This window comes from Mytilus galloprovincialis, chromosome 7 (genome assembly GCF_965363235.1).
Source record: "Mytilus galloprovincialis chromosome 7, xbMytGall1.hap1.1, whole genome shotgun sequence".
NCBI classification, from domain to species: Eukaryota; Metazoa; Mollusca; class Bivalvia; order Mytilida; family Mytilidae; genus Mytilus; species Mytilus galloprovincialis.
Window position 1 is genome coordinate 13839646 of NC_134844.1, and position 12872 is coordinate 13852517.

General features: G+C 32.7%; 1 protein-coding gene across 1 annotated transcript in view; it reads left to right on the forward strand.

The window, feature by feature from the left end:
* Positions 1-12872, forward strand: part of LOC143082363 (protein fuzzy homolog) — a 111013-nt gene that overhangs the window by 13698 nt on the left and 84443 nt on the right. The window contains exons 3-4 of the mRNA XM_076258015.1: positions 9755-9908; positions 12514-12618. Coding sequence (XP_076114130.1) covers positions 9755-9908; positions 12514-12618 — 259 coding nt within the window. The remainder of the gene's footprint in view (positions 1-9754; positions 9909-12513; positions 12619-12872) is intronic.

The following is a 12872-nucleotide window of genomic DNA, read 5'->3' on the forward strand; positions in this document are numbered from 1 at the left end:
CAGTAAACCTTGGTTATTCTAATACAAGATAGATATTATACCCCTGATACATGGTTCCAAAGATCATTTGGATATGTTGCGTACTTTTCTTGATTTTTGACTTTGAAAACGGACGAGGAAAAAGAATAATAATAATAATAATAATTAAAATGTCAATTGTTCTTGAACAATTGAGAGGTCTTTCCTTTTATAATGTAAAATATATGTTCCAATAGACGTAGAATGTATTGAAAAGCTTTAAAACACACTGAAAATCCTTTAAATAAGGTCAAAAACACATAATTCGCTATATGGGACATGACCTTGACCTTTGACCTTTTGACCTTTGTCAAGGTCATTAGTCCCCAATGTCATTGCTGAAGACCCCATGGGTCTAGGACCTTTGGTTATATAGTAAAAGCTGATTTTGTCTTTTCAGAAACCTAAAACAGGATTTATGCCCCTTAAAAAAAGGTCAAATCTCTTCTGTCAAAATATAACAAAGTTGCGCCGTAATGACCCAAACATTTTCCACTATTTAAAACTTCTGTAAGTATAATGGTTTTTGAGTTGTTCTGATAACAAGGTGTTAGGTCAAAGGTCAAGGTCAACATACACATTTGACCTTGAGGTATTTTTGAAAGTCTCATGAATTGTTGATGAATGGTGAAGATCCTAGGTCTCTACGATTTACGGTTTCTGAGTTTTGGTGGTCCACCGACACCGGTTAATTTTCAAAGGGGCATAACCCTACCAATGAGTCGTTGAATCTTTTCGAATCAAATGTAACGAAGAACCGGGGTCTGGTCCTGAACAAATTTCACCCTTCGTTTTTTTTCTATCTATTACGGTTACGGTGTTGGAACGATAACAAGGTTTTTTGGTTTCGGAGGGATTACTCCGAACCGACAAAATATTTCGACTAACAGGGTGAGTTCCGGATAGGTATTCATGACACCGATACAAAGTGAGAACATGAAAGCGACACGTCTTACGGTTTAGGCTGCTAACTTCGTCAAAGTTTGGCGGAAAAAGAATAATAATAAACAGAAGAAATACAGTAAGGTCTTTCCTTATAGAAAAAGGAAAGACCTTAATTAAAAACCAATTGTTCAGAGAACAATTGAAGGTCTTTCCATCAAAACAATGTATTTTGATATGAAAAGTTGTGAAACTAAGTTTAAAATGTCATTTCAATCGTCAAATGATAGCTCCTAGTAAGCTGATTCCAAAAATATATTGTTTCCATACATTTTTTTTAAATAAGGGAGATAATTTGTTACTTCCGGTTTGAAAAATGTTACTTACGATTATATTTGAATATTTACTTGACACTGATTCCAAAAATATCTGGTTCTATATACTTTTATATTAATAAAGTACAAAAAAATAGATATTTCCGGTTTAAAAAAGGTCACTTCCGGTTGTTTTTTACAAGGTTAAATGGTTTGATACCTTTTTCTAAAAGTTGTATATCTTTATCATGTATACATATAGAATAAAAGCAAAGGTCAAAATCTAGAACGTCAAATTAAGCTATGACCTTGAGATCAATTTCAAGGTCATAAACCAAGGACCTCAAATCAAAAGACCATAGGTCTTTATTATATTTAGTTAATGAGTTATATCACCAAACGCGTATTTTTAAATACAAGAGGGGAGAAAACTCCCTTTTACATTCAACGTACGCTTGCAATCAAAATTTACATCTTACGACATGTCGCAACTTACAATTTAGTAAAAATAATTTGTTGATATCTTATACAGTCTTTGGATATAAGTGAAAATAAGCCAAATTCAAATATTAGAATATGACCTTGACCTTTGACCTTGACCTAATTTTCATTTTTTGGGACCAAGGACCTCAAATCAAAAGATCCTAGGTCTCTATCACTTATGATTTATAAGATAGAAATTCATATCACTTATATCAGATGCATAAGGGGAAATAACTCTCATATGGAGCGGTCATATCGCTTCGGTCAAAATAGGACAAATCATGCGAAGGATATAACGAGCAATTTTGTAAAATAAATTTGTCATAATCTTTTACGGTTGCGAAGGAGATGCGCTAACAAGGAAAACAGTGTTTGGGGAGATAACTCCTACAAAGAAAAGTATTCGTTTACGCAGGGTAAATTTCAAAAGCGCATAAACTGTTCGATATCATATACCAAATATCTAAGCGACATATTGCGAAACAAATGTTTATCGCAAGAACAAAATTAGGCGGAAGAAAAAAAAAAAATAATCAGAAGAAAAACAATAGGTCTTTCCACAGAAAAGTGGAAAGACCTAATAAACAAACGAAATACAGTAAGGTCTTTCCATTTAAGAAAGGAAAGACCTTAATTACAATTTACAATTTGTACAAAATTCGACTAAAATTCACTTATAACTTGTACAATAATTTATAGTATGGATTGTGTTATAAAAAAAGAAATGATACACACTATAGAACCTACTAAACCTTATTTACCAAATGCAAAAACACCTAGAGACAGCAAATTTAATTGGTACATGCATGCAAGTTAATTTTTATAGCCCAATAGAAATTGGCCCCTGTGACAATTCTGATAGAATAATTAAAAAATGGCTTCAGTGACAATTCCTATATTTTGATAGATATGGATCCCACTAAGAACTCTGATAGTATAATAAAAATTGGCCACATTGAAAATTCAGATAGTATAATAAAAATTGGCCCCACTTAGAGTTCTGATAGTATTATTGAAATTGGCATCAGTGAAAATTTTGATAGTATACAATACATGTAATAGAAATTGGTCTAAGTGCAAAATCTAAAAGTATACTATAAATTGGCCTCTGTGACAATTCTGATATCAATAGTATCATAAAGATTGGTCCAAGAGACAATTCTGATATTATTATAGAAACTAGCCCCAGTGACAATTCTAATATAAAAATTGATGCAATTAGGATGACACTAACGTTGAAACGCCAATCATAAGTGCCAGGAACCGTGCGATGTCTGGCTAACAGATCCAAGCAAAATGATTCTGTTTAATTCCCTATGCCATAATTCACTCATATACTCAAACAAATGATACAGAAATATTTCTGTATTTTGTTAATATGGTTTATTGTGTGGTCATGGAATACAACTTCTTTGATGTGTATCAATGCTTTTATATAACAAGATCCATTCCATAAATTATTGTACAAATTATAAGTGAACTTAAGTCAAATTTTGTACAAACTATAATTTGTACAAGCATTTTTTGTACAAATTACAATTTTTACAAAGTCAAAATACAAATTATAATTTGTACAATATTTTTGTACAAATTATAAATTGTACAAAATGATAACTTGTACACAACATATACCGGGTATATGTTTTGATGAATAATATAACTACATGAAAAATTAGGGTGAAGCTATATAAAATTAAGATCTGTGTGTCTACAAGTGTGAGGCCTAAATTAAAATATTATTTGTTTGCCCTTTTCCGACCCTATGTTTTGAAACAGGGTAGGTAGGTAGGTAAAATATTTTATTTTTTTTCCCAAAAAAAATAATTTGGCTCGGTATATTTTTTGTCATGGGTAGGCAGGTAGGTATAATATTTTATTTTATATTGCAAAAAAACATGAAACCCTGACGGGTTAAAATGCAAACATAGTACATTGTATACACAAGTGACAAGAAACATAATATACAAAATCTGCATAATGTCATTTTTGTCTGTTTTGCTTTTGCTAATAAGTTGATGGGACTAGTAGTATAATAGTTCCAGGAAGTTTTGAAGAAAAAAAAATTTCATGTAGAATGTGAAGTTAATTCATATGCAAGAATACTTTGTTTTCAAATATCAAAATATAGAGCTGTGCCGCATATTTTCAACGTGTATATGCCTGGAACTTTGAAGAGTTTTAACTTGCACTAATATTCTGTACTACGTACCTTGTACGCTGACCTCTACCTAAAGGTTTTCTGTATATTATAAGCGATTACTTTGTCCTGGTAAAATATGTCCGGGCAGAGATACATTACTAGTAGAAAAAGTCCATAGAGTGTTTAAATTTTCGTGTGTGTCTGGGTTTCCAATAAAAATGCTTCAAGACTTGAACTCAATTCTGAATCTGAATAAGTACGTTGCAGGGCCAGTATATGGCATCAGTGGCAACGGGAGAGGCGCTGGAAAATTAATCCAATGTTGTGAGAGCAACCGAAGTTTAAAGCTCTCAATTGTCTTAGCACACACGAGATTGTCTGGTAGTCTATTCCATTCGGGTACGTATTCTACATTGCAATTTATAAATGATCTGTTTGGAAAACTTGGGAGCTTTTACTGCCAAATATTCTCCATTTTACAGGCTTTTGCCACTTTTGGTTCATGTCAGATATAAATAATACAGCAATGTTGGTCGAAGGCATCTTTAACATAATCATCCTGATCTACGGGTCACAAAAGGCCATCCCTACTGTACATAGAATACAACGTCCGTTTACAAAAAAGTTTGTACACACGTTGATAATTTTGTATTAAACAGGTTGGGAACAAACCCTCTGTATGGTGATTATACCTATATAGAGGGATAATCCTTCTATAGAGGGGTAAAATTATCCCTCTATAGAGGGGTATTTTTGTTTAGACTGGATTTAAATCAAAATAGGGCAGAATGGCATTCTCTTCTTATTATGGCAGTAACCTGGAACAGTTGATGCACCAATTAATGTACTTAATTTAATATGCACATGTCCAGTTTGATGCTTATCTGACTAAATAAAAAATTTATTGTTCACCATGATTGAAAGCTATGATGATCAGGTAAATTCTACTCACTTATGCCTCACTGAACAGAATTTCTATTGTTAGATATAACATGAAATTTAAAGGTCAATTATTCCATTTGTTGTTGATCAGGTGTTCAGATAGGTTTACATTAGATTGCAAGTTTTGTCACTTTAGCAGAAAACTGGTTATCCTAATTTTTAGTAAAGTCCATATGTTGATACATATAATGCTATAGTCCAAATAATTATGACCAGGGGCGTAGCTAGGTATTCATTCAACTGTAGGCACCAATTGGTCAGGGGTCTGGGGGCCGCTTAAGCCCTTTTAGGGGGTTCAAGGGGGGGCGAACCCCCCCGACGGTAAACGGTTTTCAGCGTTTTAGCTGCAAAATTTTATGTACAAAAATACTAAATTTACTGGTTATCTATTCATGATAATTATAATATACATGATGAAAAGTTCGAAAAATTATGAATAATGTACCATAACATCTGACTGGTGATTTTTTTTTACCGATATGCAGCGTTGATCAGCGTATCCCCTTAATTCAGCAGTACACCCTGTTTGGTATTATCATATCTATTCCGTTCTGATTGATATTTACGTTTGACGATCCTTCCGATAAAAAAAATAGGCACGTAAACACTGATATTACTATATAATAGAACTATATCTTTTGGCTAGACATCAACCATCAATCTTTTGAATCTTAAACCTTCACTCTAGCCACACAAACACATATAGACATAGTTGATGCCTCACAAAATTCAAGAAATTCGTATTTCTTTATCTATCCTGTACTGTAAAATCCCTACCTGCTTAGGAATTTGAATAATTGTGGTCATTACACGCAGATCTGAGAGTACTCACACTTACTGGAAGCCAGTTGATTGATTGAGTTTTAAACATTCAGTGTCAAATATTTATGCAAGTTCTGGACAAAAAAAAAAAAAAATTTTACAATAAATACAACTTGGAGCTAGGTCCTGTAATAGCTTATTATAGGTGCCGTCCAGGACGAAGGTCTGGAAATTTAATAATTCCATGCATTTCAAAATGAGGAATTATTTGATAGGAGCAGAAATTTTGCCTTTCAGTAGACCAACTAGTAACTCCTCAAAGAGTTGCATTCTCTCTACAACTAGGCATCGGTTTTAATGTCCCCATTTCGACCAGACGTGACTGCGTATTTATACATCCTTCACAGCCAAACGGACGACCAACATTGGCAAGTCAGGTGAAAACAAAGTGGAAAGCTAGTTGAAAACTAACTACTAATTAAAAAACTCATGTGTCTATGTTGAGGTTCATTCAAGTTGTTGTTGATACTAGAAGTGAAATTATCTGAACCAAACTTCTAGTTTATAGTTTCTATATAAGGTAAAATCGTAAAAACATTCAATTCTATCCAATATTCCATTCACTAAGGACGAAAGACTAGTGTACAAATGACATTCGATAATTAATGAGTTTTGACAACTTCACTGGCTTTCATCTACAGATAACGTTTGGTTATTATATTTTTAATAAAAAAAAATATTATTTAAAAAAAAAATATTTGTGAAAAAAATATGTGTAGGCACGTGCCTAAAGTGCCTAACGGCAGCTACGCCCCTGATGACGTCTTGAAAGGCTATTATAATTTTTTTCTTTGACGCCTTACTTCGATGACTTCGACGAAGTAAGGCGTCAAAGAAAAAAAAATTATAATAGCCTTTCAAGACGTCATAATTATTTGGACTAATAATGCTAGAGATTATAGCCAATATAACTAAATAATGCCATTCTGCCCTAATTTGCTTTAAATCCAGTGCAAACAAAAATACCCCTCTATAGAAGGATAATTTTATCCCTCTAAAGAAGGATTATCCCTCTATAGAGGTATAATCACCATACAGGGGGTTTGTTCCCAACCTGTTAAACGAACTTTTTTGTAAGTGAACCCTGCTCTCCAAGTATAAAGATAGAGTAACGTACGTCATATCTAGCTGCGAAAACGTAGCTCTATTGTCCTTTGATTTTTTTTTTGCCATAAATCTATGGTCCGCAAATATCAAAAATCATCAAAAGGACCTTAAGAGCTACGTTTTCGCAGCTAACGTCATATCATCATGTTTTCTCAAAGCGTTCAACATCGATTTCAAACAAATGCTTTGAAACTCTATATGCAAGTGTTCATGTCAAACGCTCACGAGATACCAAACGGACTAGACCTTATACGGTAAAGATAAAACCCGAGGATTCCGGTAAAAAAGTTTTGAGCGGGAAATACAAGTTTGTTTTTTTTTCAAGTTTTTATTAAATCAGGAAAATCAATACAAGTATAATGATGTCTTCCCCCACATTAACATGATATTACATCACATAAATAAATATATATTATGTATGACAAAATATCAAATCAAGGTTAAATGAATAATACAAATATAAGATTTTTGGTGGGAACGAAAAGATAAAATAAAATAAAATCTTGCTGGTAAATACAAATAAAAGATTTTCAGGCGGAACGAATTGACAGGGTCGGTTGGTAAAGGGCAAACAAACAATATTTTAATTTAAGCCTGAGCAAAAGAATAATATGACTCAGTCTAAAAATGCATAAAGATAAATAATATTTATACTGTCTAGTGATTATATACTGTGGTTCATAAACTGTAAACACAATTAATACAGTCAGTCACATGGTGAGGTACTAATGATCTGCATAGTTTGGTCCATAAACTGTAATGTTTAAATTAGGGCTCTTCCAGATTTTTGTAAAAAGGGGGGGGGAGGCAGGCAGGCAATTTTATTAAAATTTGATGGGTGAACTGGTGGTTATTGAAGAAAGATTGCTTAAACATTTAAATGAAATATCCGATTAAAATGTAAGCATGGTGGGGTCAAATATAAATTGCCTTCCTCCTTATGTTCCTGGCTTCTTATTCAATATTGATAAAGGACAATTTGTTTGTTTATATTCAAGGCTAGGTAAATGATCATCTGGCATCTTAGTTTGTTTTATAATGGGTTGTTACATTTACATTGTACTGTCTGCTCTATGGTGGGGTTGTTGTCTCTTTGACACATTCCCCATTTCCATTCTCAATTTTATCAAGCACAATGTAAGTATATCATTGTATATATTCAACTATAAGTGTATCCCAAACTCTGTCTGACCAACAAAATATCAGACAAAATTTCTTTCGGTCAGACAGAAAATTTTATATGTGTAATGGATTTTTTAGTTAGAAATATAGTAGAAAAGTCAAATTTGTTTTTCGGTCGGACAAACTCTAAAACAGTGTGACACATATGTTACACTTACATTATTATGAAGGTCTTGGAATAGTGTCAACCTATTTTACAAAGTAATTCCCCTTGGAAATAGAATTAATAAATGGAAGTAAAATTGTTAGTGATCTCATGCCTCTTTTTCTTGGAAGATATATTGTACGTAATTTGACATTAAATTTGTGCAACACTCACAGTGGCCGATCAAGAATTTTAGGTTGTGATGGGGAAAAAAGGATAAAACAATTAAAGTTTGTTGGACAAATTATCTGTAGAAATATGCCATTAATTGGACCAGAGAGGTTGAATAAAGTGAATAAACAATGGGTGGTTATCTAATACCTTACAGTAGAAATATGCCACTAATATATAAACAATGGGTGGTTATCTAATACCTTACATCTGGTTTGTATAAACTACATCACAGTTCCTTAACACCCAGCATGTATAGTGGCTCAGCCCAACAAGATACATAACCTATAAACATTTAAAATGTAATAAGTAGGGCAAAGGATGTATAGCCAATCAAATCATTAAAAACTCCTTTCATCAAGTAGTGGTACAGCTGGTATTATCAGACTTGTAGCGGTTGTCATGAGTGTGGTAGTGTCTGTCTCACACTACACATGGTTTATATAGAGATTTTTTTGTGTGCAACAATTTTAAAATTAAAAGGATTTAACAATGCATAGTAACTGGTGTTCCAAAAAATATATATGCAGGTAAGTGAAAGATGTAGACTGTATGTCTTACAGTTTGCATTTCTTGTTTTAAAGCAATTCTTACATGTGCATTGTTACTTTCCTTATACATGTATGTGCATCTGTTTTAAATTAAAGATACAGTTTTATGTTACAGTGCGGTTGTCAGACATTCATCTCTTATTTGCAAACTTCTTACTAAACATGCACGTAAACCAATATACATGATATATATATGAAAAGAATTGGATAAATAATATCCAGGTTTGAGTCGAACTGACACATATATGTATATCTTCAATTTTAAATTTTTCACCAAATCAGTAAATCTTATTTGAATTGAATTGAATTTGCCAGTGCAGCAGTCGATCCCACATATTTTAAAATATCATAAGTTTTCCCCCCTTCAAATATTTTTTAGGTCTAAGCTGTAAGTTGCTGTAAAACTAGCACAACTTTAGATTTAATTGAATAGTCATGTATAGATTATGACGTCCAGTGTAACACATTGGTGTTCCTGAAGAACATATTACAAGTATATAAACATTGTCATTATAGACAATAGTGAGAGAATTGATAACAGATCTAACTTTATTATAACATTAACTAATTATCCCAAACTTATGTACAGTGACTCAGTTAACTGTTACAATTAATTACTTATTCTAAATTATATGCAGATAAATTGTGATGACCACGTTTATTTAATGTTTCAATATGTGAGAACTTCATATTATGTCCTGTTGACTTTTCCTCCAAATGTATCTTGTTTAAATTGTAAATAGATATCCATGGGATTGCTGTAATTATTAAATTACTTTTATACCCTTTGTTTTGTAATTACAACATAAACATGCATGTTTTTAGCTTAGGCAGATTAAAAATTGTAATCATTTCCAGATGTTGCTTCTCAATAGAAATTGTTTTATTGTTCCTGAGACTTTCTACAAGCATCCTTAGGGTTACACCATATTGTACTAAGGATTAGCATCACCCATAAATCATGATAACATTAAGGACTATAAATTGATTTTTTCAGTGTAACAATGATAGCCGTATCCCAAGATGATATGGCTGATGACTGTCACCTGACTAACCTACTCAACTATGCCTTCCAGATCGTTGTTTTACTCTGTGGATTAGACGAAGTTACCAACATCAAAAATATTGAAAGATTTAAAAAAGAGTTGAAGGTATGAAATAAATCTTATAAGTAGACAGCCAATAATTGATATGTCAATGTAATGAAACAGCTTGTTGAAGTCTTAAGGTATATAAAGATAACTTATGTTACCAGATTCATTGGATATGTATATGTGGCAAATGGATGGCACTAAAATACTAAATATAAGAGGAGGAATAACATATATACTTAAGGTAAAGATAGGTAGAAATATCATATATATATATATATATATATATATTCATTAGATTTGCAGAATATGTTAATTTAAATGACTGTAAATTCAAAAATAATTGCATAGATTTATTATTGAGATTTGTCATATTAGACAAAAATGAGATTTTAATTTTAAAAATTCCTGTTTAATTCATATAAAAAAGAATTAGAATGCAAGTTTATGTTTTTGTGATTATAACCCTGTTGCATTTTTCACAATAATAAAAAATTTGCAGTAATTTTTGAATTTATAGTTTTACAAATTAAAGTTAAAATCATACATAAATGATTATAAGATCTGTACATGTGATGATGCAGAATTTAGAGAACAAAATGGCATAACATAAATGAGTTAGTTTCATACTTATACTTATTGAACTCTGAATTCAAAACAAAAAGAATTAATCCTAAAAGCAAATGGAAAAACTATCAGCTGGTAACTTTAAGCTCACATCCTTTATATAGGGAAAAGTGGGAGTATTTGAGCATGCTCAGTCCAGTGTTCTCCCCAGATATTTCATTTAGCAACAGGGGAAATTGAAAAAAAACATCATGTTTTCAAAAGTCCAGCATCACATCCATGACATAATCTATACGAAAACAACTTCAGATACAAAATGTAGCATCACATTTTAGATTATAGCATCACATAACCATGATTTTAGAAGGCCCTGGGGAGAACTCACTTAAATTTGTTTGTGATAACATTGAAGACATTTCTTATACTTTTTACATTTCTCAATGTAATTTATATGTCAAAATTCTTGATTTTTACAGGGGTTTCATTATTTTTTTAGACTGGAGGTACCTTTGAGATTATAGGAGGAACCAAACCCAAACGGCGAGGGGTCTGGGGGTCGCTTAAGGCCCCCATTAGGTCCAGGGCTAGCTCTGGTAGGGGGGCCACAGGGGTTTCATTATTTTTTTAGACTGGAGGTACCTTTGAGATTATAGGAGGAACCAAACCCAAACGGCGAGGGGTCTGGGGGTCGCTTAAGGCCCCCATTAGGTCCAGGGCTAGCTCTGGTAGGGGGGCCAGGGGGGCAAACAGGGGTTTCATTATTTTTTTAGACTGGAGGTACCTTTGAGATTATAGGAGGAACCAAACCCAAACGGCGAGGGGTCTGGGGGTCGCTTAAGGCCCCCATTAGGTCCATGGCTAGCTCTGGTAGGGGGGCCAGGGGGGCAAAGCCCCCCCGGAAGCTCCTGGATTTTAGGGATTTCAGCCTTAATTTTTTACTTTAAAAAATAGGGTAAAGTCTGTAATATTTGCTTCAATTTTGGGTAAGTTAACACTGAAGTGTTTTTTTTTCTTGAGTATTTATCTGAAAATACATAGCTTATAATTATTTTGTAATCAGTTATAAAATATGTATGACCTATAATGCACTGCAGGGGTTTCATGTGAAATGTTGTTTAAATGTTTTGTTTGTTTTTATACTTTTATTAAATGTTTTGCATTTGTTCAATATTGTAAAAGAAATTTCATAAGTTACAAACATTGTAGTATACCGGGTCTTATTAAATTAACATGCTCTCATGCAAAACAGCAAACAAACGTTTTTGATATACGCTAAGTGTTGTGATGATTGTTCTGGTCAGATAAAAAACAAGTATTAACTTTCACTTAACTTATATAAACATGATAAAGGGGTGATTGTGTTAGTAAAAATGTTGGGTTTTTTTTTCACTTCTTCAGAGCTGTCTTTTTTTTTTAATTTTAAAAGTCTTAAATCTCGTCAGATATTATATTTTGTAAACGTAACAGTTATGTTTCACGAAGTTTTACACTAAAAATTTCCTGCAGACAGCAGTCATTTAAATCACAACATAGAACACATATCGAGAAAACGGAGATCAGTGACAACGTCCAACGGGAAACGAACTGATTTGATACAATTAATGTTTTTCTGAATTCCATAGAATGTTCACCTTTATTAAACCTTTTATTCATAAAATAATCTGTGATACAAGCTGCTTTTTTTATTAGCCATAAGTATTGCTGTTGTTGTTTAAATTCATCAACAATTTGCCGCTTGAAAATATACTGCTAAATCGTCCCATTTTAAAGCGCTCTTACGATACAGACACAGACACGTGGTTTATAATTATCACTTCTCCTACTTTGGAGGTGTGCCTAAATTGGCAGATAGATCTATACTTTAACGCGGACCTCGACGAAGACACCTATAAACATACACATGAACGACGTACACGGAGATTATCTCTTGAGGAAAGAAATAAATTAGATTTGAACGATCTTCAAAAGAATTTTACCCATTATTTTTTTTGTATTTTTATTTTTTTCTGCCGGTACCAGACGCTTCCGTAGGCGGGTAAAAGTACCGGGTACCGGGTCTTAATGAATGCACTGTTTTTAAATATCTTTTTGAATAAAGGTGTGTAACCAGCTCATTGACAAACTAGTAGAACCACCGGTCAGTTTCAGTACCCTTACAAATACTGTAGAAACAATAGCATCACCAGAAAGCACAATTCTGCAGGTAAGATAAGCATTCAATATATACTTTGAGTCAGCTTAAGTTCAGGATTATTATAATCCTGAACTTAAGCTGACTCAAACTATATATTGAATCAAATTTTCTTTTGAATACATTTAAATAATAGTAAGGGCTGTTCCAAAAGCATTGCTTGTGAATGTGAGGCAATTTTTGTAATAAATATTTGGTGGATGCATTTTTCTTTGATTTATGTAAGGATGTAAATTGAAAATCATATATTATGTGTGGTTTGTGTC